We start from the raw sequence: 27,438 nt of genomic DNA on the forward strand, positions 1-27,438 counted from the left end.
CTCCCTGACAAGTGTCACCACTGCCTTCCTTCCTTTTCTTCTTAAAACCATGGTGGTTTGATTTTGATAGGAATTTGAATTTCTGTGGCAGTTAAGTACAGAGAAAAAATCTAGATGCTGGGTTTAATAAGATTCACCATCATAGTAAAAGTCCTGAAAAACAGTACAACCCCCTCAACAGATTTGCACCTGCTGAGATTTTCAAATAGGAAGCAGGAAGTGGTGACAGTCAATTTGGAAATTTAGGGAAAACTACTAGTCAGTGACTTAGAAACTGCCTGAAACTACTAAAGGGTCCCGGAATAGAGAATATTATTCTTTTGAAATAGAATTGAGACAGCAGAACGATGTGAAAAATGACAAGAAAGAGCCACAGGAAGACGGGGGAAAGCGTGTCACCGAACACCTCAGAAAAGGGAAGGTAACATCTCCAGAGCTGACGACCTGCAAGAACATTTGGTCACAGTTGAGAGGAGAAGATGGAAAAAGCAATTAAAAATAGAGTGAAAGAAGATATTAGGGACACAGGAAAGCTGGTAGGGAAAGGGAGAACAGAGAAATGAGGAAGATGAGGGATTTCAGGGGGAAAAGTAATACAGAGAGCAGTTTCTGAACACGTGATGAAAAGCTTATGTGATAGAATATGTAAGATGTATACAAAGAAACTTCCTCATTAAAAGGTTTTTTTTTAATTGGTAAAATAAATCATGAGGTACTCTTAGCTATAATAATTAAAAGAAAAAAGCCAAAGTAAGAGCTTCTGATTTTCTGCTTTAAGAGGGCCTAGTGAAAGTGAGCTTTGAAACAGAACACTATCTCATGTGTGGTAGGTATTCAACAACAACAGAGAAAGGGAAAAGAAACAAGTTGGGTCAGTAAACTACTTCACTGCTATCTATTATTCGTACACTTTGAAATGTTCAATGATTGTATCCATCCTCAAGAAACACCACTTAAGGGGAGCCTGGGTGGCTCAGTCAATTAAGCGGCTGCCTCTGGCTCAGGTTATGATCCCAGAGTCCTGGGATAGAGCTCCACGTGGAGCTCCCGGCTCAGTGGAGAGCCTGCTTCTCCCTCTGCCTGCTCTGCCTACTTGTGTGCTCTTGCTCTCTCTCTAATAAATAAATCAAATCTTTTTTAAAAATGTACAAAAAAATAAACAACACTGAAAAAGAGATCAATCACATGTGCTTAAGAAACACTGTCGAAGGGGCACCTAGGTGGCTCAGTGGGTTAAGCCTCTGCCTTCGGCTCAGGTCATGATCCCAGGGTCCTGGGATTGAGCCCCACACTGGGCTCTCTGCTCAGCAGGAAGCCTGCTTCCCCCTGCCTCTCTGCCTACTTGTGATCTCTCTCTGTCAAATAAATAAATAAAATCTTAAAAAAAAAAAAAAAACACTGTAGACGATTACCAGTTAAATTGAGACTAGAAGCATCAAACCATATCTTAAATTTTCTAAATAAACAAGTCTATTTGATTTGGGGGCTCTTCCCAACTGCTCTATCTTTCAAGGAATGTTTTATATTCTACTCTAGTGCAACATGAAAATAAAAGAACTCACAATCTTTTACCATAGGAAGAAATAGGTATTAAAGCAATAAAAAATTTCACATATGTAATTTCCTAAAATCTCTTTTTTAAAAAACAGTAGTATAAAACAGTAGTACAGAAGAGAAAGTCAGGCTCACTTAAGTCTGTTCTTTAATTCACTTGCCAAATAAGCAACAGAATATAAATAACTAAAGAGCCACAACTCAAATTTTTCATAGCTGCACCACAGATAACTTAATCCTACTAGTGATCTGGACCCACAATGTCTAAAAGTCCAGGAGGAAAATACAGTAAGGGCTCCTTTAAGAGAGAGCTTCAGGCTTTTTTGTTTAAATTATCTTTGGAAATGTAAAAACTGCTATGATAACTGAACCAGTAAATATCTATGACTTATATGTGATGTATAGGGGAGCATTTGAATGGCTTCATATGATTTATCCTTACTAAGAACTTTCAACTCCTAACTGAAGGATCAAAATTATCTTCCTTCTAAACAAGGAACAGGCTGCCCCCAACTAATAGTATCTGAAATTTTTAAAGCTCAAATACAGTCTTATCCCATAACCTACAAAACTGAAGTTTTTCTGTTTAAAATTTATTGTGAAGGCAAAATGCTGCCTCTTGACATTTCCCTTTTTTGGTCATCTCAAAAAGCCCACACAGCATAATGTTCTCAATAAAACATGTCTGAGATTTAGTCTGCTTGTCTCCTCCACAGACCCAATACAGTGTGTTGCATAAAATAAGCACTTTGTAAAGACCTATTGATTTGATTCTGAAAACATTAGTGTTCGGAAAAGCTCCTACCCCCGCCAATTCATGCTAGGGAAATTTAAAGAGCTGACTTTCCTGCCAAAGATGTGTTGCTAAAAGACCCGTCCTTTCACCACACTGCCAGGTTGTTCCTCCAACCTCATTAATCTTACAGTGCTGCTCCCCTTTACAAAAACCTTCCCTGATCTCCACTGCCCACAGGATTAAGTCCAAATTCATCATGTGATTTAAGCCTGCACAACTCTGTCCTCCCAGTTCCTAGCCTCGTCTGCAGAAACTCCCCACTATGAACCCTTGGTTCACTTTATCCAACAAATTCTGTTTATCCGCTCCCTCACTCATGCAATTATCCAGGCCAGGATGCCTTTCCTCTCCTGTCCTTTGTATGAATGCTACTGCACATCATCAGGCCCAGCAGAAACCACTTCTGTGGGCCATTGTAGATTTCTCCTGTGAAAAATCCTCTCTGGCCCACAGTCTTTTCCACCACCTCCTCCTCTTCTCTGGACATCTCCAGCAATCCAGAATTTCACAGGGAATGGGCCAAGTCTGATACTGTTTCTGGCTCCTACATAGCCTTTTGGACAGGCGAGCTAATTTCAAAGGAGAACAAGCTGCCTACAAATACTTGTTGAATACAATGTTTAGGAGTGACTGCAGGGTTTTTAAACCAAGCAGTTTTAAGTTATTCAAGCTCATATTGGGCTAGTACATGGAGCTATATCTGGGACTCCTGTCTAAAAAAGAAAAAAAAAAACAAGAATCAATCACTTCCATCAGCCAAAGGTTCATATACACATTCCCTCCTGTACCGCTGTTACTCTACCAGGTAGAGGGTGAGGGCGCAAGGGCAGAGTGGTAACAACAAGGAAGATATTCCTTCCCAGAAGTCAGGAAACCACTCTCAGCTACCCCTTCCTGGCAGCAGGAAACTGATGCAATGGCAGGAAATAAAAGACTTCAGCTGTTTAAGGAGTAGGCCTCTTTAGAGATTTCTTTTTTTTTTTTTAATTACTCAGTGGGCTGTAAGGGGTAAGAAAGAAGTGAATGACATTAAAAACAAACAAAAAAAGGGGTTCTAATGAACCCCAAAGAGAGTTTATTTTTTAAAACACTACCTGCTAGTGACTTTATTCAAACAATCACAGGGTCACAGAGCTGGCAGCCAACACCCTCCAGCTTTTCAAAGGTCACTCTTTGTCCTGAAAATCATCAACTTCCAGCCTGGAGACACATTAGCTCCTGAAACGGTGTGACACAAAGAACAAGGTACTATTTCTGAACCATACAGTTCACACCCAAAATGGGATAAATAGGTACAGGAAAGCTAGTGTTAAATAACCCCAGGACCAGGTGCAGGTAAGCAGGAAAAAAGCTCACAGGCTCAGAGAACATCAGAGCAGCAACAAACCTAACATTCCATCCTGTCCACTCCCCTCACTTCACAGCTCAGCCTCAAAGAAGTAAAACCGCTGGCCCAAGGCCAAAGAGTATGTCCCCAAACCTGGGTCATCCACCTCAGGACAAGGTGTCACCTGCCCTAAGTTCAGTGAGTCATGCCTGGGTCAACAGAGACCTACTCACACCCGTGGAAGGCCATAGCTCCCACACCCCACAGGCAGGGGAGGAAATGTGAACAGGCCTAGAAAAAGTCTTTCTAGACTTTTCAAAGAAAAAGAAGAGCCACTAAAAATCTCACTTTTAAAATGACCAGACTGTTTTTTCTTACTTTTCTTGCAGTTCTATTTAGTCACCAGTACAGTTTACCTTTAACGACTGTTACAATGGAATTAAAAAACTAAAACAGCACAGCCAGACCTGCTGGATTATCCCAGCTATGTATTCACCCAAAGACTAAAATGAAAACACACTTATTAAAAATGCTGTCATTACACTATGTGTTAACTAGAGTTTAAACAAAAATTTGGGAAAAAATAATTATTAGTAAAAAGAAAAATAAAAAATAGGGACCCCTGGGTGGCACAGTCAGTTAAGCATCAGACTCTTGGTTTCATCTCAGGTGGTCATCTCAGGGTCCTAGGACTGGCCTGCGTGGGTCTCTGCCCTTAGCTGAGAGTCTGCTTGACCCTGCTTGACAGAGGGAGTCTCCCCCTCTGCTGCTTCCCTCCTCCCCCACTTGCACACATGCATGCACACTCTCTCAAATAAATGAGTAAAATCTTTAAAAATAAATAAATAAAAATAAAAATGCTGTCAGAGCAGGACGAGGAAGCAAGTCAAATATGTAATAGTCAATTTACCCTTCTCGTCTCTCTCCAATCCACTTTCCACCTGGAAGCAAATAAGTACTTTTCAAAATGAAAATCTGATCATATCTCTACCCAGTTTAAAACTCTCCAATGGCTTCCTCCCATCATGACTCCTGATAAAGACAAAAATGTATACGACCCTAAGAATGCTAGGCCTCACCTGCCCACTCAGGCTTCTCTTGCTGTGACCCCCCCAGCCATCTACACCCCAGCTGCCCCTCAGTTCCTCCAATGAGGCCAGCTCCCTCCCACCACCAGATGTGTGCACTGCCATTCCCTGTGCCTGGAACCTTCCTCTGATCTCTCCCACACCCCATCCCGGCTTCACTTCTTTACCCCTATTTGGCTTTAAATCTCAACATAATTATTTCTATCTTCCCCTGGAAGCCTTTCCTGACCAATGTAATCCACATTCAGAGCACCAGGCAGTCCTCCTTTGTAGCACTTACTACCATTAAAATTTACAGTAAGCTATGTGTGTAATTCTCTGATTAATGCCTGATTCCTGCACTCAACCATAAGCTACATGTCTGTTTTTGCTCACCATTGTATCTCCTGCACCAAAAAGATAAATATTTACTAAATCTTTAAGTAAAGAAGAAACAAATGATGGACCTAAAGCGTGGGCTTTTAGGAAGACATAGCAGAAACAGATTGAAGGAAAGTATAAGTCATTCCCTTCTTCATTGCCCAAGCTTTTAAATATACTGACTTTCACAAAGAGAATGATGGGATTAAAAAAATACATGTCTTTCACAAACAGCTAAGAAAATCGAGACTGTTACAACATACATTTGTCTTTTAATTAAAAAAAAAATTACTCGTGGTTCAATCAATTTTGGGAAGGGGGGACAGAGAAAGAGGGAGAGACTCTTAAGCAGGTTCTACACCCACCATAGAACAGAGCTCCATCCCACAGCCCTGAAATCGTGACATGAGCCGAAATCAGGAGTCAGACATTTAAGTGACTGAACCACCCCAGACATCTCTCCACCAACTTTTAAAGACACTCCTTTCATATCAGTGACTCTAAACAAACCTGAGAATTACCTTAGCAAGGGACATGTCAGCAATCCTCAAAATTCCTACCACTATGACCTCTGCCACCACGAGAGTCACATTTTTCTCTGATAGTTTTCTTTCTTTTTTTTTTTAAGATTTTATTGGTTTATTTGTGAGAGAGAGAGTGCGGAGAGGGACAGTGAGAGGGAGATGCAGACTCCCTGCTGAACAGAGAGCCCAGTGTGGGCCTTGATCCCAGGACCCTGAGATCATGATCTGAGCTGAGAGCAGAAGCTTAACAACTGAGTCACCTAGGTATCCCTCTCTGACAGTCTTCTTTCCATATTCTCTGTGGTAACTTAAAAACCCTAGACCAGTGCTGTCCAGTAGAAATTAAATAGATACATAGAGAGAAATAGATATATGGATACAGATAGATAGATAGATATAGATACGTTATAAAATATATGTGCAATGTCAAAATCTTGTACTGATCACACAAAAAAGGAAACAAGTGAAAATAATTTCAGTAATATCTTCTATTTAATCCAAGATATACCGTATTTTATCATTTCAAAATGTAACCAATACTCTTAAAACTTATTAATAAAACATTTTATATTCTATTTTGTATTAAATCTTGGAAATCCACTATATATTTCCACTTACAGAACATCTCAATTCAGACTGGCCACATGGACAGAGCAGAGTAGTCTTTTTACTATCTATGCTTCTGATAAAAAACCTGCAGAAAAAGCTTTTAATATTCTCTGTATCACACAAAGCGACAATGAGGCATGAAGAGTATATTCACGATAAACAAGTAAAAAATTAAGGGAAGAGATCCATGATTACATGTATATTAATGGAACAATACCTTCTTAATTCGTTCATGACTTTAAAAGCTTTCTTCATATGCCAAGGATTCACTGTCACTGGGCAGTGTTTTTCAGAATTATCATCTTTTGAATCGAGAGGTTTCTGATGACCCTGCTTTGTGCATCTGTACATAAGAGAAAAAAACAACAAAAAAAGACCTTATTACAGATAATTTATTTCAGGCTTATCAGGCTAAGAAATACAATGAATCTTCCAAACTCATTTAGAGGAAGTCTCACAATATATCCCAATGTAAGATTAAGACACAATTCAGAACATTTTCTGATGGTCACTACGATTTTAACCAAAAAAGTGGGTAAAATCTCTACCATGTCAAAGCTCTGTCAAAGACTAGCACAGAAAATTCAGTAAAAGTGATTTAGCAGACAACTGGAAATAAAAATGCTGAGAAATGATCCTCTGTGTTGGAAATTAACCTGCTTTTAACAATCTGTTGTAGTCATATATTATTTACAAACATATTACAAGACAGGAACAGGATCATATTTTACACAAACTTCAGGAACTCAAAATCTGATCTGAATTTTGCTCTCTACCTGCCAGCTTATTTACCCCACATATTTCAGACCTACTCTTCTAACAAGAGATTAATCATGTTAGCTAGAGTTTACTGAGTATTCACTATAAGCAGCCACAGTGCTAAGTCATTTACCTAAATTATTTGCTTAATCTTCAAAACAACTCTGTGAACTCATTACGATTATTATCCCCATTTAACAGATCAAAAGATGAAGGCAAAAAAAATAATTTGGGTAACTAAATAGTAGAGCTGGGTGAGACTGAAGCCAGTCTGATTCTTCAAGCTCATTCTTTCCATTAATGTTCAAAACAATTTCCTACATTAAGCAATGATACTTAACTTCATATTTAAACACAATTTTTAAGAGCATGGGCTAAATCAGTATTGCTATATAAATTATTCTTTTGAGACTTGGGGGCAAAAAAATTAACAAATAAAATCAAGGTACCATAGTGGGGAGGGGAATTAACTGCTAATGGACACAAGGAAACTTTTTGAGGAGATGGCTGCACAACTCCAGAAATGTACTAAAAATGACTGAATTGTACAATTATAACAGTTGGATTTTATGGCATGTAAATTATACCTCAATAAAGCAATTAAATTAAAAAATCAGGATACCAAATTAAACCTAAAGAAATCATACTTGTATGTATACCACACAAAGAACAGGCAAACATCATCATTTATTGCTGCATTTCTCTTTACACCTCTTCCTTTCCTGACCCATTCTGAAAGAATCATTCATTTTTAAAACATTATCTCTCATGAATTCATTCAGTACACATTATTTAAGTGCCAACTATGTACCAAGTGCTGTTCTAGGCACTTGGGATACATGTGAACAATGAGCAGAAAGACTCCTATCCTCACAGAGCTTGGACTCTAGCAGGGAAGAGGAGAGAGAGGGAAGAGACAATACACAGAACAAGCCAATGAAGTAAGAAGCACATCAGAAAGAGCGAGCAATGGATGGAAAAAAACAGGCAACATAAAGAGAACCAAGAGTATGGAGTGATATAACTTGCACTAGTCAACAGGGTCATCAGATCATCAATAGCCCAACTGAGAACTGAGATCTGAACCAGGACCAGGAGGTGAGAGAATGTCCAGAAGGAATGAAGAGCTAGAGCAAAGGCCTGTATGAAGTTGGCGTGTTCCAGAACCGTGAGACCAAGGTTGGGGCTCGGGGATAGTGGGGAGTGCAGGTCATGAAGGGTATTATAGGACGCTGGAAGGACTTTGGCTTTTACCCTGAGTACAACAGGGAGGCACTGCAGAAGAGTGACACAATCCAACGTACGTTATCAAAGGATCACTTTGGCTGCTGGTTGAGAATAGTCAAGGTGGGCAAAGATGAAAAAGGGTTAACTGTTTAGGAGAATAACGCAGCAGGGGGTGACAGGGGCTCAGAGCATGGCAGCAGCAGTGGAAGTGGGAGCAGTGATAAGAAGCGACTGGGTTCTGGGTATATTTTAAAGGTAGTGCCAATAAGATCTGTTGACAGAATTCATGTGGCACATCAAAGAAAATCAGAATGCCTCTTATTTTTTTGGTTTGAGCAACTGGAAGGATAGAGTCTCCACTAACTGAGATGGGGGCGGCTGCAGGTGCAGTAGGTAGGAAGTCTGCGGTAGGAAGATCAAGAGCTTCATCTTCATACATGTTGCTTTTAAGATATCAGACATCCAAGTAAAGATATCAAATTGACATATTAGAGTCTAGAGCTGGAGAAACTTTAGCAGTAAAGAAATGTGGGGAGCACTGATTCCACAGAAGGCACATGAAGCAATGAAACCCAGGCACTCAAACATTAATGTAACCTCCATCATCAACCATAGATGCTATCCTTGTTCATTCCTCTGCAACCCAAGAATCAACATAAGTTGAAGCATCTGATTCTTCCAGGGTTTGCAAACTAGAAGTAGATATAAGTGGGCGCCTGGGTGGCTCGGTGGTTGAGCGCCCGCCTTCGGCTCGGGTCGTGGTCCCGGAGTCCTGGGATCGAGTCCCGCATCGGGCTCCCAACTCCACGGGGAGTCTGCTTCTCCCTCTCACCTTCTCCTCGCTCATGATCTCTCTCACTGTCTCTCTCTCAAATAAATAAATAAAATCTTAAAAAAAAAAAAAAAGAAGTAGCTATAAGCCCTGTTTCTCCATCCCTTGAGAGTTTTTTAAAGGGAACTTACAAATAAATTAGTACAAGACACTGCCTCCAGTGGGTGAGCCCACAGCTGGAATGGGAGGACAGCATGGTGCACTCTACGCCCTGTGGCCTGTGTGTGTGTGTGTGTGTGTGGAGACAGATGAGTTACACTTGGCCTGAGAAAAAGAGCTAGTAAGTCTAGCAGCCAAAGATGAAAGAACATTCAGATCTGGCAGAGGGGACTGGGAAACATTTTATAGTAAAAGACATACTCTCATAATGCTATTTCTCACCATCCTTTCATAAAGAAAATTGTAGGACAAAAAAATTATGTAGACATATGCAACCTATGCAAACTTTCTGACCACATAACAGTGAATGTCCACATGTATAACAAGTTAAGATTTACACCTGCTTCCAGTTTAAGAACTTAAGAGTTTACAATATAGGGGAAATAAAATATTGAGGATTGGCAAAACTATCATAGAAGGCTTTTCAATGCTCAGAATGGAAGCAAAAACAACTCAGCCCTAGAAGGAATATCATTATATAAGAGTCAAAAGTGTTTATATTTGCTTAAGAAATTATGAATTAAAACTTCCTGCAGTAGAGAATTAACTTTAAGACAGCTAACATACAATAATCAATATTTTTATTGGTGCAGCCTATTTTCAGTCTATTTCCTGTTTTTCCTGATGTACTCCAAAAACTCTACAAAGAAAAGAAAGGCTTAAAGGAATAAGTAAGAAATAACATTGAATTTTTTTTTAAGTGTTCTCTGTACTAAGAGCTACTTACAGCACCCTGCTGCACAGGGCCACATTTTCAACATTAAAGTCCTTTCCATCATCTTTCCCTTCCTATGTGGTTTTGTGTTAGACGGTCTCTTATTCTAAAGCAGAACTGAGTGAAAAAAATGACACATCATGCCTAAAACTACAGGTATGGAAAATGAACATATACTAGGAAGCAGGTAAGTGGGAAGTGAAGGTTTACCCTTTAAGTTATACCAGTGAAGTGTAGTTACACCTTCTCCCTGCTTCCCTTCTAAAGCAGGGAGCTAGCCTTTTCCAGAGAAGCTTCTCATTCTGAGAACTGGCTTCTCAGACTAGGTAACGAGGTAACTCTAAGTCTGTCCCCAAACACACTACTGACAATGAATGAGTTCTCCAAGAAGGAGAAAATAAAGACTCTAACAGGGCTATCTCCCTGAAAGAGTCAAGATCCATAATCAAGCAGAGGTTGGTTCTGAGGCCATCTTAGTAATGAGGTATAGTTTCTTTAGATATATAGTATTTGATCTGGAATAGTGATTCCCAATGGCAGGGGATAAGACCAGAATGACCCAAGCAATTTTTTCAAATGTGAAAAATTTTCAAATGAAGATTCAGGCAAGCCCTTTTTATAGGACTAGATATATCAGAATGACAGCTTCTCCAAAAGTAGGGGTGAAAGGCAGCTATGTATAATTCAAAATTTAAAAAAAAAAAAAAAGGTGATGTAATATGTCCCACCACCCACTTACCTCCCACCCTGGGACAATCATCTCAGATTGAGAACAAACACTTTAGAAAATATGGGTTGTTCATGTTTTTAAGGTTTTCTGGTGGAAACAATGCTACAATTCATGTGAAAGATGCAGCTGCAAAATTTAACAGGGAACCAGACATTTTCACATTCAGGACACAAATACTTAGCCCCTGAATGGCCACCATCTCACTCTCCCCTCTGCCTGTTCACCTCAAAAGCTGCAAGACTCCCTTGCTTGCCATGAGTCACCCACCATTACTCACAAACTTCTGCCAAGTTCACGTCAGCAGCTTTTGTTTTCAAAGTCACCATCCACCACTGCTCTAAAGTTTTCTCCATTACCTTATTACATCTCTCCTATTTCCTCTGCTGCCTTCCTAGCTAAACTTGCATTCAGAAGCTAATTATCATACTAACATTGCTCCCATTCACAAAGCCAAGATATCAGAAGTAGAGATTCAATGATAACCAATATTTTAACTAGTATTTGTTATGTCACTCTACAGTTTCCCAATGAAATACTCTCACATCCTTCATCTCACCCAAATAACCACCACAGTATTTAGAGGTTGTAAAAATAGAGGGCTTTCTCCACTGGAAACATGTTTTGGTTTGTGGCAGAGTTGTGGTTTCAGTTTTTGCAATTAGCTAAAGACAAAGAGACATTCTCTGCAAATTCTCTTCAAGTGTTTGGAATTTAAACTTTTACTAGGTACAGAGCCAGCAGACTAACTATAATCTACAAATATATGGTCATATTACCAAATAAATATAGCTTAAAAAGATGTTAACATCTGCCCTCCTGACATGTAAGAATTTGGATTATACCTTCAGTATGAAGACCTTTAGGAACTGAATAGGAAGCATCTGTGAGACAAATACAAAAAAACAAAGAAAAAATCATGCCATCTAGTCAGAGAACACCTTACAAAAACATCATAATAATGCCACTGAAATCTTGCCATTTGCAAAGATACGGACAAACCTAGAGTATTATGCTAAGAGAAAAAGGTCAAAGACAAATACCACATGACTTCACTTACATGTGGAATCTAAACAAACAAACAACAACAAAAGAGACACAGAATCATAAATATAGAAAGCAATCTAATGGTTGCTAGAGAGGAGGAGGTTTGGGGGCTGGGTGAAACAGGTGAAGGGGACTAAGAAGTACAAACTTCCAGTTATAAGATAAGTCACGAGGATGAGAGGTACAGCACAGGGAATATAGGCAACAATATTGTAATAACTTTGCATGGTGACAGAACAAAAGGTAATGCCACTGAATATCTATATTTATATCTATATCTATATGTATATAGATATCTCCAAAAGTTATGTTTCAGCTTTCTCTGATCTGGAAAAGCTGGAAAGACCCAATTTTACTAAAATGGATTAACAATGAAAGCAGAGCACTGAATCTACTGGAGGACAGAGGGAGAAATCACATATGTCCTCTCTTTTCCCCCTAGGATTTAGTTGTGTGGCTTTATGTTAAGTGTGTGGGGAAGCACTGGCAGGAGGAGGTGGTTGGGATGTCTGAAGTGGAGAGGCTGATGGAAGTTGGGATATAATTGTTCTCTGATAGTAGAACAATAGAGCTGTAAAAAGCTCTGCTTCAGTTCAACTCAGCTCTCTCTCCCTCTCTCCCTCCCACCTACATGACAAACAGAGCACAATCAGGCACTTTTTGTCCCTGGCAGTGACTATTACCAGGAAAGGGACCAGGGTAAAAGTATGTCTTATGCAAGATCAATCTTATTTTAAAGAACATGTTATAAACAGTTAACAAAGCACTGTCAGAGTGGGATATTTATGATGTGCTAAAATTGGGAGGAGGAAGTTGATAATCCATTTCAAACACTCCCATGCCTTTTAGCAACTCCTATTTCTGGCCTTTCTTTCGCCACTTTTCATAGTATTACCAGCACTTGGCCAGTAAGAGAGGGCAGCAATCTGATTTGACAATTCAGTTGACTAGGCCACATTTTCTAGCACTTGAACGAAAAGGCGCTAGAAGAGGACCAGAATCAGCTGGAAGACCTGCACTGTAGTTCTGCTACACCTAATACTAACCAAGTGATCTTGGGTATAGTCACTTGGCCTCTCTGGGCTTCAGACGGTTTACTTATAAAATAAGCTTTTGTTATTCCATAAATATGTCTAATATGAAATGTAACAGGAAAGTCAAAGATAATAACACCTCACCTACTTGCCTCAGGGAGCTGTACAAGCACTAAGTACTGTATGAATGTAAATACAGAGTTAAGAAGAAAAATGTTGAGGTTAGGAGCTAAACTGAATGTAGAGATCTATTTTTATGGATTTTAATGGCCTTCCTCATTTTTAATTGCAACAATCAATCAAAAGTTATTAGCAATACTCCAGACAACCACCACTGTTAATAAATCAAGTAGGTAAGCACTGCTTAGATGCTGACCACATGCCCTAACATTAAGCAGAGTGAGGGATATACAGGAGGCTGAATGCAGGAAACTTCTCCAAATGACACTTGACTGACAGAGGAGGCACATTTGAAACCACTAGGGATTGGCATAAGTCAGTACGCAAGTGCAAGATAATGGGTTACTGATACTGCAGGAATGCAAAGAGCGGCTGAAATGAATTGGAGTAAATAGGGAAGACTCTGAAGGACGACAGGGTTCCAAGTGGGCCTTGGAAGAATTCCAAGTTGTTTTAACTGGGGACAGGACAGGAAAAAGCTATGTGATAAGGCAGAGTTTTCTCTAGGAGGTCAAAAGCAAATAATAATTTTGAACATACTATAAGATTAGGCCAAAATGGTAAGAGGGTCCTGATCACTAGGTTGAGATAACTGGTTTGCTAAGTCATTGGATGTGACTCTAAGATGTTGTTGGGGTCAAAACCATAGGTGGACTAAAAGGTGAGGAAAGAACACACAGAGGTTAATAGGAGAAAAGGTAGGAGAAAAAAAATGCAGGTATCAAGGGATAATATCTGTTCGTTAGAATGGTAGTAGTCAGAACCGACACTTGAAACCAGGACTCTACAGTTCCTGGAAGCTGGTAAGATGTGGAAGACAATGAGAGGGGGAGAGAGAGCGAGAGAAACCAGAGACCCTTCCATGGCTTTGGGTATCTAGGACCAGAAGAATGATCAACCACTGAATAAGCGCAGATGTTATAAAGCGAAGTCAGTTTGAGAACTCAGTTTTAGGCATGTTGAATCTAAGATATAAGCTAAGAGTAGATGTTCTGAGATCTAGAGCCCAGGCTTAAGATATAGATGGAGCCACAATTTAGTGATTAATAGTTGATTAAAAACAACTGGCCAAGACCTACATTTGTGAGGAGCCCCCAATAAACAGTAACAGGAGAAGCCAGGTAAAACAGGAAAAAAGTGTTCAACCAGTCCCAACTTCTCCTCTACTTGATAACCTATGAAAATTAGCCATTTGAAAAAAGACAATAGAGACCTACAGACAAGGGTGTTGACAAGACTAAATGAGATAAAGTAACATTTAACAACTTAAAAACTACAGGAGGAAACCAAGAAAAAGTAGTGACATTGAAAGCAAGAACTTATTTTTCAAGGCAGGATCAGTGAAAAGAACTGATCAAAAAAACACTTCAGTGGGGCGCCTGGGTGGCTCAGTGGGTTAAAGCCTCTGCCTTCGGCTCAGGTCATGATCCCAGGGTCGTGGGATCAAGCCCCACATCGGGCTCTCTGCTCAGCGGGGAGCCTGCTTCCTCCTCTCTCTCTGCCTGCCTCTCTGCCTCCTTGTGATCTCTATCTGTCAAATGAATAAATAAAATCTTAAAAAAAAATACTTTGGCAAATGCCAACAGCCTGAAATGTAAAACAGTAAAGCACATAACACAAAATATACTGACCCATGCACTACAGTAAATGTATTATATATTTGTTCACTATCAGTTTCAACCACAAGGAAAAGGACTTTGTTTTCTGAGATATCCCCAAAGCCTGGTCATAGTAAGCACCCAATAAATACGAATGAAAAACCTGAACTCCCTTATTATAAACAGTAAATACATCTGGAATTTGGAAGAACTCTATAGAAGAGCATCTAAAAAGCAATTTTCATTCTCTGTATCACCTGGAAAGAACACTCCATCTGATCTTAAGAAGTTCAATTGTTTCCATAAACATTCCTGATGCAGTTCCTTAACAGCCACAGGTGAGTAAATTTACAGTCACGTTCATGAAAGCACACTTACTAATACTTATTGAATGCCTACCGGGTGCATTAGAAAGTACAGACTAGAAACAAGGTTTGGGGCTATTCAGTAGGAGGACGATGAATGATTTCCCAGCATCAGAAAATTTTAAAACTACTGCTGACATGTTACCTATTTCCAGAATCCACTTCTCAAGTTCCCAAATACACTTCAGAATTTTCCTTATATAACACTTCCTTCAACACACACTGATCCATGTCTTCTCTCAACATCATCTTGTCAGCCATTACTGCTCCTAAATATTTTAAACATCTTTGTCACTGAGGAGATTCACCTATGATCTGACAGATGCCCAACTTACATTCATGTCTAGTTATACAAAAACAAGAATATATTCCAATGTGCTATAAAAGACAAACCAAGGAATATGGGGGTAACCTGTGTCAGGGTTCTAAATTCACAGTAATTGAATCTTAAAAGTAGAAAGAACATTAAAGGTCATCTGGTCCAGTGGATTACAAATGTCAGGTTTCAGGGAACTTTTTACTGGTCTGTGACAAAATAAGGAAAATGTAGTAAGGTTTCATAAAATTAAATTAATTCCATTTAAGGATTATCCTTTAGTCTGAGATAATGCCCTTCTTTGTATTTGGAAAGGGACACTAAAACGTCCTTTCTCTTACCAAAAGATAGTGAGAGTTGATAATTATTATAGATTTTTTTTTCCTGCTAGGCAAAACAAAAAACTTAGCAATCCTGTGTTGGACCTGAGTTTTTTTTCTTTTAACTTCACAGGTCAGTGAAATCCAAAATTCTGAAAACCTCTATTCTAATTCAACCCATCTTCTGCTGTCTAAATCCCTTAGAGCGTGGTCAACGAGATGTTTGCCTGCCTATGCTTGAACAACTCTGATGCCAAGAGTCTCCAGTGATGTGGAATCACTGGTCCAAGATATGGTTGTATCTCAGGCATGTTTGCTTGGTTTTGTGAAGGAAAAGCAACAATATAAGGCTTGTAGAGAGAAAGCCAACTTGTGAAAGAGGAGCCAGTAAGAAAATGAAGGCTAAGAAACTGGTGAAGGGTGGTCAAAGAAATGCACTCCATTCTATACCTCAGTCTTCCCTCAACTAAATAATTATGAAAATCCTTTGCAAAAATAACCATAAAAGCCAGAATGTGTGAAACATTCCTAGGGTCAAGGCTGCACATCACAGTTTACCACCTGGATTCCCTTTACTACCCTACATCTAGTTTTTAGTAACACACCTTTAGGTTTGATCAGAGGCAAATGTCCCTTTATCTTCATATCACCCAGACTCCAAAATGCAAGACAATCGAAATGCTACATATAGGATGCAAAAAACAATACTCAGAGATATGAAGCCCAGTGACAACATGAGAGTCAAAAAGGGTGAGGAGAAAGTGGAGGCAAAGAGTGGAAAGAGTACAAGAAATCAAAACCTAATTTCAACAAGCCTATCCCAAAGGAAATACGGAAACTCTACCCCTCTAAGACCATGTGCTAACAGGCCAAAGGGCAGCAAGGTGGGATTTGAAAACACTGTGAAACTAGCTGTTAGAGAAGAAGAACCAGCATAAGCTCCTACACAGTGTCAGGCAGAGAGTGGCATTCAAATATTTGCAGAATTAATGAATTAACAAACAGACACTTCCCCAAAGAGGATCTAAGTCCCTGCTTCCTACCACATCACCCAAGGCTTAAGCCCACATCAAACACCTTTCCCTGCCTTAAAGCTCAGGTTAAAAATATAACCTTATGAAAAGCTGAGTCCTCCCAATAACTTCCACTGCCTCCATCCACCAAACTTTAGCCCAGTGAGCCCCAATAAAGCTCCTTCCCAAAGACACTATCTTGCAATTCTCAAACACAGCACCCCATGACTTAGTAAGGAAGGAAAAAGTAAGCTAATGGGAGTGAAGGCAAAGAGGCCAAATGGTAGGAAGGAAAACTATTTCAGATTCTAACAAACTCTGAACTGAGGATTAATTCTATGTAAACCAAATGAAAACAAACCCTATTTGTATTTATTATTAAATGAGTAAGCACAATGAAAAAGTCTCACCAACTTTAGACACCCATAATTAAAAGAAGTTTTAACAGTTCTTTGATCCCTGCAGGCATTCCTAGCTTTCCATCACATCTCAGCCTACCATTGTTCCAGCATTACTGATGGAGTCTCAATACCAAAGAATTGTGCTAGATACCAAAATTATGATTAATTGATCTGTCCTAGATCCTGTTTATCAATGTTTGCATGCACACATCAATTTCATTTTCAATTAAGTCTATTTAAACCATTTTCTATGTCTCTATTCTCTCCTTCCAGAGCCTTATTGTCCACACCCTTTTTTCACCTGCATTCTAAGAGCCCCTGTTCTTTCCTGTAGTTCCCTCTGCTCCAAAAGTAAAATGGGACTGCAGAAAATGGATATAAAGGGGGCAGACTTACTACAAATAACATGCCAACATGGTATATTCTATGTATTATGTGCTACCTACATACAGGTAACATTTCCTGCCTTAATTGCCTTTGAGCCTGGACAGAATCCATGTGCTGTGCTGTATTCACGCTGCTGATGCTAACAACCCACCATCATGTTTCCTAGGGGTTCAGGTGCTTTCCCAAAGCCACGGAAAACAAAGCCCACAAAGCCCTCAAAGCCACAGTGATCAGGAAGCAACGGAGCCCTTGCTTCTGTCCGCCCAAGAGGGCCAATTCACCAGTCTTATGGTCTACTCCTCAGATCCCGATGACCTGTTCCACTCAAGCTAAAAATTCTGTAAGGCACTTTTAGAAATTGTAGTTCCAGGATCCTATTAGCTCTTCTAAAAGGACTTGACATCAAAAAATTATGCAGCCCAAGCCAAATATCCATATTTTGGCTGGAACTCTGCCAACTAATCGCAAGAGGCTGGTGCCATGGAGAGAAGCTGGCCAAATCTAAGTGAAAAACGATAAGGATCCATGAATAAGCTCCCATGAAAAGGTACTCCGTTCTCAGAATGAGGTTTGCTTGAGGTCTGAAAAGTCAGATTCAAAGGGCTCTTGTTCCTTCCTAAAGGTTAACCTAAGGAAGGCAAATCAAAATTGAAATTTTCAAAACTCCTGAGGATTTTATAGTACACTTTTACTAAACACTTTCCAAAACAATACTGTACTGAATAATGCAAATCTTCGATAGCTTCCACAATAATTGTTCAACTGTTATTATTTCTGGAAAGTAGTTTCGTTGCAGGTATCTTGAATGTATCTGGGTACCAAGGAAAAAGACACCTGTGCCTGGCAGGTCGCTACACTACTAATTTGCCCAGGGTACCAAGGAAAAAGAAGATGCTCCGATTTCTGGATACAATTTTCTGCAGTGCCAGGTAAAAGAGGTCACATGCCCTGAAGAGCCGTGGCTCCCTTAGAGTGATGTAAAAGCTCCTCAGATAATAATTTTGCTAGAAATTCAGAGAAGCAAGCAACCTAAGACCAATTCATTTAGACACCGGTGTCTGGTACTTTCCAGTTTCCTTTTTTCAACGGACTCCCGTGCAGCACGTCTCCATCCCTCAGAAAGGGGTTGGCAAGCTGGGCACCAGCAGCCCATGCATTCCAGGGAGGCGTACACAGGACGGGCAGACTCCCCAAGCTCAGCCCCACACCGAATCTTCTATTCGCCTGGGATCGGGAAGACCCTTCCCTGGAAATCCTGGACAGGGTTTTAAGTCTCTGCCTGGCCAGGCTGAGTTTCCGTCCGCGTCCACCTCAGGACTGCGGGAACCGCGCCTCGTCACGCCCCGCAGCTTCCACCTCCCGCCGCCCCCAGCGTCCGCTCCCCGGCGGCTCCCGGCGGCTTCCGCCGGCGGGCACCGGGCGGCCGTCTCCAAGCAGCCCCCGCGGCCGGCGACACGCGCCGCAGCGGCGCGCTTATCCGCAGCGGCACAGCCAGCCCGCCCGCCCGCCCGCTCGCTCGCTCGCTCACTCACGCGGGAGGCAGCGACGGCGTCTCCATTGCGGCTCCTCTCGGGCTTCAGAACGCAGGCACCGACCGCCGCCGCCAGCACCATTCCAGCCGCGGACGCCGGCACTGCCCGCCCGCCGAGCCGCGTTCCATCCGCCCCAGAGGGGGCGCCGCGCTCGCCTCACCGCGCGCCACCACCTGCGGCGGCGGCCCCCGCGGCCATGGCCCGCTCGGCCGGGCGCGCTCCGTCTGCCTGCGCGGCTCCCGCGCTCGCCGAAGTGCGGGGCGGTGGCGGCGGCGGCGGTGGCGGCGGAGGCGGCGGCGGCGGGACTGGCGGGCGCGCGGGCTCAGCCACTTCCGGGTTCGGCCCCGGCCGCGCCGACGCCGTGACGGGACGGCGATGCGGCCTCCCGCGGCGGCCGAGGACCCCTCCCTCGGCGCCTCCCCTTCCTCCTCCTGCTGCTGCGGCTGCTACTGAGGGTGCTACCGCTGCGGAGGGTGCTGCTGCCGGGGCTGCTGCCGCTGCTGCTTCTGTTGCTGCCGGCGGAGGCGTGCGGGCGCCAGCCGGGAGCGGGGCGGGACGGGGGCGGCGGCCGCCCGCAGCTGGGGTTGTGGGTCACCGGGGCCGGGGGGAGCTAGAAAATAGAAGGGGGTGTTGTCTGTGCGGGGAAAGGGCACCCGAAAGCACAGCATATCAGCGCTCTCTCTTGACTTACTGCTCTGCTTCGCAGGCGTGTTCACATCATTCTCTTTTGATTTGAGCCTATCTATGCCCAGGGAGATGGGAAGGGTAGGATTAACCAACTACTTCTTAGCAAATGGTGAAACTGAGGCAAGAAGAAATGAATTTGTCCAGTTTCCCAAGCAAGGACCTGGGCCTCCCTTCTCAGTGTATGATCCATTCGTTGTACAGGTGAAGCGAGCACCTACTAGACAAGATTTTGGTAGGGGATGCGGTAAGAGAGCAAAACCAGGTCTCCTTGCTCATGGAGCTGTCAATCTAGACGGGGTAAGAAACGAAGGATGCACGCTATGCAGAAAATCAGAGTGAGGAAAATGGGATGCTATTTTAGGAGTAGCCTGAGAAGGCCCCTCAAATGATATCATTTAAACAGGGATGGAATAAAATCAATCTTCAGGAAAGCAAAAAGTCCTCAGGGCCAGGGAAGAGTAAGACAGAGACTCCTGTGCAAGATCTTGCCTGGCTTGTTGAGGAGCAGGGAGAAGAACAATGCAGCAGGTGGTCACCCAGATACACCCGCTGGACAACAGTAGGGTCTGGCAGTTGGTTAGAAATGCGAATTCAGGAGGCCCACTTCAGATCTACTGAACCAGAAACTCTGGGGGGTGGAGCCTAGGAGTCTGTGCTGTAACAAGGCTTCCAGATGATGCTGATGCCCTAAGGTTTGAGAACCTCTGGTGTGGCTGAAGCAGAGTGAGGACAGGAGACAGTCCAAGGAGATGTCCTGTGGGGAGTACTGACAGATCACAGAGGCACTGTAGGCCATCATAGAAGATCTGGCTTTCACCAAGAAGAGGAGCTACTGTGAAGTTGTGAGCAGATTAATCTGATAATTAGAAGGACAGCTTTAGATGGGATTGGGAGGGAGACAAACCATAAAAGACTCAATCTCAAAAAACAGACTGAGGGTTGCTGGGGGGAGGGGGGACGGGAGAGGGTGGTGGGGAAATGGACATTGGGGAGGGTATGTGCTATGATGAGTGCTGTGAAATTTGTAAACCTGGCGATTCACAGACCTGTACCCCTGGGGGTAAAAATACATTATATGTTTATTAAAATTTAAAAAAAAAAAGAAATACGAAAGAAGGAATAGATCCTAAGGAAAAACAGATCTCTCAGTTCAGATTTGCATATAGGAAGTCTGAAATTCCTACAGGCACCTAAGCTCGGGTACTGCATATCTAATAAATATCAAAGTCCGGATCCAAACCTCAAAAAAAAAAAAAAAAAAAAGACAGCTTTGCTGGTATTTGTTTTAAAATACTCCACCAAAAAAGAAAAAAGAAGGGTAAGGAATTGAAGAAAAATGATTTAAAAATGGGCAAAATGTTAATTTTTGATGCTGAGTGATGGGTACATGAGGATGGTCATCATTTATGTGTATGTGTATGTTTTTCAAGGCCCATAATAAAAAAAGATGGTGTTTTGTTTTGTTTTTCAAAAGATGACTGGTTGCTACATGAGCAGAATATGTGGGGAAGTAAGAGAGCAAACAGTTTAACTTAGCTGGAATGAAAATAAGGATGGTCTAGACTAAAGTCAGAGTGATGGAGAGAAGTGGGCAGATTCTGATTCTGTTTAGAAGATAAAGCACACAGGAATTGCTGATAGGTTAGATATGAGTATAAGAAAAAAAATAGAGTCAAAGATGATCCGCAGGGTTTTTGATCTGGGCTCTTGGGAGAATGGACTTGATATTTACTGATATTGGGGAGATAGAAACAGATTTGGTCAGGGGAGGGAAGTATTTGTAAACTCTGATTTAGACATGATTAAGTTGGAGGTTTCTATTAAACATCCATGTGAAGATAGGTGTAGACAATTAGATAAATATATCTGAAATGGACATAACTGTGGAGTTTGTCAGCATGCAGATGTTATTTAAAGTCGTGGAACTGGCTGAGATCCACTACATCATGTAGCTATGGAAGAGGACAAAGAAATGAGCCCTGGGGCACTCCAACATTAAGATAGTAAGATGAAGAGAATTCATTAAAGGAGACAGAGAAGGAACAGTGGATGGGGTAGGAGGAGGACCAGAAATGTCTTGGTGGCCAAGTGAAGTATTCCAGAAAAAAAGCAATATTTTAGTATACCTTAGCATGGGCTAACCTCTCCATATGTGGTGGCGTTATTGATCCACCATGAATAGGGCATACATAATGAGTTTTTTAAAGATTTTGTTTATTTATTTATTTGACAGAGAGAGAGCAAGAGAGAAAGAGAGAAGGAACACAAGAAGGGGGAGTGGGTGAGGGAAAAGCAGGCTGCCTGCTGAGCAGGGAACCCATTGCAGGGCTTGGTCCCAGGACCCTGGGACATTGACCTGAGCAGAAGGCAGACACTTAATCAACTGAGCCACCCAGGTGCCCCATACATAATGAGTTATTGGTGGTTTTTTCAGATTCCAAAAAACTTCCTACTTTATCAGATCATTGTAAGAATGAAATGAAATAATCTATCTAAAGCATATAACATAAGTGTATAATGGAAGCACTTAATAAATGGTCATTGCTATTATTATTTCTACACGTTTACATGACTATCAGTCATACCTGACTGAGCTGAGATTAAGTACTGGACCCAAGAGATACACACTAGCTTAGATTTGATCAAAACTTTGGCCTGACTTCCTTTTTCTACATATAAGGTGAGTGAGCAGAGCTGTTTGATCAGCCCATTTCAGGAACTCTTTCCAGAAGGGAAAAAAAAAAGTCTTCTATTGCTTGTGTATATTCCCACCCAAATAAGGATGTATCAGTCTGACAAGTAGGCACACAACTTCAAACCATAGCTCCTTTCACATCCTCCCCTGGATTAATTATATCTGTTAGAATTCTCTGCTCCTTAAGGGATCCAGGTCATCTAGAATGCTAAGTATGTACCCAAACCTTTACTTTTTCATATCTAGTTTTAAATTTGTAGATTTTACAAATGGTCTGGGAAAGAGTACCTTTTTACCCTAGTATAGCTCAACCTCGCTGAGAGTCAAATGTCAGTCTACAAGCTCTAGTATCCTAGCATGGTGGACACTGGGTAGATTTGAAGGCAGTCCATATTTCTAATCCAAGTCTCTGCCCTGATGCCTGTTCCTTGCAAAAAAGTGGAAGAACTAAACCCACAACTCAACATCTCATCTAAGAATCTTGAAGCAATTTGAAAATGTTAATTAATCCATACTGAGCTTTTGTTGTTTTCTGAAAAGACAGGCTTTCAGATATAAGCAGACCTACCTAAGATAAGTAGCAATTTATGAGACCAGTTTCCATTTTCATCTTTGCATGGGCCAAGTAACTTCGCAAAGCTGACCCTTGGCCAGATGCAACCCCAAGACCCAACCATGCTTTACCATTCACAAGAAAAGTAAATGACAGTGCTTGACAAGAAGAAAGCAAGTCCATTTGTGGAGAAAAAAATTTTTAATACATCTTTATTTGTATGTCAGTTTCACCATTTTCTCAACTAAAGGACATAAAAGATTAGGAGTAGCTACCCAAGGCCACCAAGGACTTCTCATTTCCATTTCCCTTGGTATGGAGCTGACTGGATATGCAAAGGTGTTTGAGCTCTCCCTGCGTGGGTTATTAGCTCCACTCATCTCCTGATGTTTCTTTAGATGAGTTCTTTACACCCCACAGAGGGATGACACAAAAGTTCATTTGTTATACTGTTGGAATAAAACAAGTCTTTAGCCATATTAGTAACTACAACCTAAAGCTAATGTGAATAACCTGAATATATCACTTGTGCAGAACACGGAATGAAAAGAAGAAGAAGGTGGAGGAGAAGGAGGAGGAAACACACAGAGGAACATATCCATGACAGTAGCTGGTGACAAAAATTACTTAGACTGAGTTGAAATGAGACATTGCAGTAGCAATGGCAGGCACAAACACATCACATGGCAAAAATCTGGGAACTGAGACTTATCCATGTAAAGAAAAGACTTAATTTCACCAAAGAGTATAAAGCTGGAAGATCCTGTTTTTGTAATTCTTTTCAGTGTAAATATAGCAGGTATGAAAAACATCACTTACTCAAAAATACACTTTTAAGGAAGATGGAGACCTTCAAAAAATCTTATTTTCTGTCCTAAATAGATAGTTTGAAATGCATTACTGGAGTTGCTTTTCTAATTTTAAATTAGGGTTTTTGCTTTTATTCTTCTGATTCGGAAGAAGCTTAGTGTACATAATATATTATGAAGCATTTCAAAATCTCTTTGCAAGATTTTGCTGTTTAGCAAATGGATTTGTCAGTACATTAAAGGTATTTATTACATGCTTTGTGGTGTTAAATGGTGTGATGTAAGTCTTCTGCTCCAGACCAATAGAAAATCCTTAATGGAAGGAATCCTTCATTTTTATGACTCCAGTTTACCCTGCAAATGCTTCCTTGTTTTCACAGTCTTTAAGATACCCACCCTACTTTTAGCACAGCACACCTGCCCATTATCCTGTATGGGAGGCTCCAGGAGAAATGAAAGCAAATTGTTTGCTGCAAAGTTTAATTGGAAATCTGTTGGTCTTGGTGCAGGAAGTATCCAAAAATAGACTTCACACTAATGTATATCAGGTAAGCAGTTTCTCTGTGCTTTTTTTAAGAAAAGGAAATCTACTTAATCTATTTTTACTTGTATAGAGTTATATGGTATCTATTTATGTAGTCTAGTGATGTAATACCTCATTAGAGAATTATCTAAAACATCTTTCTACACAGTCAGCAATGCTGGGGGGAAGAAAGAGCAAGTAAAAATTCTTGACAAATTACAGGAAGCATTATTAGCATGCTGTCATTCATCTGAAGTTATGCGTGCGTGTGCACGCGCACACACACACAAACGTCTACCCACATCTTCTGTGTGTCCATCACAGCTGACTGTTCATAGCATGGACCCTAAACCAAACAGTGAAATAAATTTGTTGTTGGCATTCTCATTTTCCCCATTCTGTTCCTTTTTTTCCTTTTGGCATCAATTATCTATCACCTCTGGCCGTCCCCAGCTACTCATCTCCAATGTCCTTTCTTCATCCCTAATAAAACTTAGAGATTAGCTAATATGAGTTAACAGAATAATTGATTAGTGGGTTACATTTTAATATAATAGCTTTAATACAATGAAGTAACTTCTTATTGGTATTATTTTAGCCAAATAATATTTTATACCCTAATCCCTACTCTCCTTTCTCCTAGAATACATTTCAATGCCTTCTATATTATTTTAATCACAATATTTTTTATAACAAAGTATGATGTTGAAATGTGTCTTTTTCTTTAATGTACTGTATAACACTGGGAAAGGAATGCTTTATTTAAATAAAGGACAATACTGACAGAAGAGATGAAAAATATTCTTGAACACCAGACTTTTTTGAGAACAAAGCCTCTGGGAGTTTGTATTATTTGTTCAAATTGTTCACATGGTAATATGAAAGATAAGTCTTGAATTTCCGCATAAATCCTAAAATTTGAGCTCAGCCCAAGTCTCGGAATTATTTTTGCGAGTCAGGATCCTTTGCCAAGAAATCCTTTCTAGTTCTTAATCTGGTTCTAGTCAGCTTCTGGATGCAGAGAAGCATGTTTAATGCACGATATAAGTGGTTAGTCAATTCCTGAGGCATCCATATTTCTTCATTTTCCTTGTTAAGATCTTGGTAATAATCCAACCCAAGAAATAGAATTGAATCCAGGCTGCATATGTATGAGAACTATTCTTCACTGAACTAAAAATGAACCTAATCTGCCATTTTGAAGTCTTTGTTAAAAGCCAACTAAAACTAAATCACAAGAAAAATATTCCCAGTCATACTTTCTGAGGCAAACTGATTCAAGCAAATGTTAATTATATTATACTTAGGTATTATATCAATTTTTTAATGCCACGTGGGGAAAGCACTGACCACCCTATTTTAAGTTGCAGTTGTATTCTCAATACTCTCTAAACTCCTTTTCTGATTTATTTTTCCCCAAAGCACTTATTTATAAATCACAATTTAACAAACTGGGTGTTTTACATGTTTATTTCATTTGTCGTCTGTCTTCCCCCTTGGAATGTAAGCTCCATGAAGGCATAGATTTTAGTCTGTTTGGTCCCCCCCATATGCAGGCTTAGAAAAGTTCTGGCACATAGTATGCATGCAACATGTATTTTGAATGAACAAACTGGCACGATTTACTATATTCACCAACCAAAACATTTACCTCCAGGAATGTATATTCTAACTCAGATTCATGCAATGTGCATTTGAACACTTGTATACAACATTTATATGTTAATTTTTCTTCTTTTTTACTTTTAGAAGCATAAAATCAATGCTCCCCATAAATAAGGAAGGCACAGAGGAACTTACTTTGATTCCAGTCAGTCAACCAGCAACATTTATTAAATGACTTATTTGATGAATATACTGTGATAGGTTGGGAGCTGGTGGGGGTGGCGGTTGGGGGGTGTGTGTGGCTCAGTTGGTTAAGTGTCTGCCTTCAGCTCAGGTCATAATCCCAGGGTCCTGGGATGAGTACCTCATCGGGCTCCCTGCTGAGCAGGGAGCCTGCAGCAGGGAGCCTGCTTCTCCCTCTCCCTCTGCTGCTCCGCCTGCTTGTGTTTGCTGTCTCTCTCTGACAAATAAATAAATAAAATCTTTTTAAAAAACTTAAGGCAAGAATTATGCCTTTAAGAAACTTGTGATTAACTTCAGACACAAGAAATAAATCCAGTATATTAAATCAAATTAACTAAACAAAAATACCAGACAACAAGGTCTTCACAAATAAGGTGAGTACTGACTTGAGAACTTAAGAAAGAGAAAGGCACATAGTAGGAAAAGAGAATATGGTCCTGGACAGGAAAGGGAGATTTTTTTTAAATTATTCTTTTAAAGTTTTTTATTTGACAGAGAGATAGAGAGCACAAGTAGGCAGGGCAGCAGGCAGAGAGAGAGAAGGAGAGGAGAGCCCAATGCGGGGCTTGATCCCACGAACCTGGGGTCATGACCTGAGCCAAAGGCTGACACTTAACCAACTGAGCCACCCAGGTGCCCCAGAAAGAGGGAGCATGACTTGTCGACTAATTTGACATGGAGGCAAAGGAATATGAAGTTGTCAAATACCCTGGGGTTTTGATATGGATAAAAAAAAGAATATGGTGACAGATATTATTTTTTAAGATTTTATTTATTTATTTGATGCAGAGAGTGAGAGAGAGAGAATGAGCGCACAAGCAGGGGGAGCAGCAGAGGGAGAGGGAGAAGCAGGCTCTCCACTGAGCAGGGAGTCCAACATGGGGCTCTATCCCAGGACTCTGGGATCATGACCTGAGCTGAAGGCAGACACCCAATCGACTGAGCCACCACGCGTCCCATCTGGTGACAGAATTGATAAAAAAGAAGAAAATCGCATGGGATAAATGATAATGGGTGTGGCCTTGAGCCTAAGAGTTTGCAGTAATAGTAAGATATCCAAGCAAAATGTCTAGCAGGAAGTTATAGATAAGCCAGGACAAGGCCACTTGGTACAAAGATACAATCACTCAGAGAGTTACTGTACCTTGAAGAAACAGGTAATGCAACTTTCTGTGGCGAGCTATTTTGACAAGATGTAGACTCTCCTGCATGTTCTCCACATTGTTCTATGCATCTCTGACACATCTGTGTTGTTACTTGTTAACTTCTTAACTGTTGATTTTTTTATTAGTCAGATAACTCATGATTGCATTCCTACAAATAAAAATTCAGACCCTAAAGTGAAACTTCCCACTGACCTCTCTCCCAATCCCCTTCCCAGAGGTAGCACACATTAACCGTTTTATGAATGTCCTTTCAAGCATTTTTCTATGCAGTTACAGACATATGTGGT

At 40.9% G+C, this 27,438-nt stretch overlaps 1 protein-coding gene across 2 annotated transcripts in view; it reads right to left on the minus strand.

Moving 5' to 3' along the window:
- The window catches only part of KLHL2 (kelch like family member 2), a 105,008-nt gene extending 85,916 nt beyond the window's left edge, over positions 1–19,092 (minus strand). For both annotated transcript variants that reach the window (XM_080797552.1, XM_080797551.1), the window contains exons 1-2: positions 18,871–19,092; positions 6,476–6,601 (exon numbers count right to left, since the gene is read on the minus strand). In XM_080797552.1, coding sequence (XP_080653678.1) covers positions 6,476–6,601; positions 18,871–18,896 — 152 coding nt within the window. In that variant the 5' untranslated portion in view covers positions 18,897–19,092. The remainder of the gene's footprint in view (positions 1–6,475; positions 6,602–18,870) is intronic.
- Between the last annotated feature and the right edge of the window lie 8,346 nt (positions 19,093–27,438).

Source organism: Martes martes, assembly GCF_963455335.1.
Source record: "Martes martes genome assembly, chromosome: 2".
NCBI lineage: Eukaryota > Metazoa > Chordata > Mammalia > Carnivora > Mustelidae > Martes > Martes martes.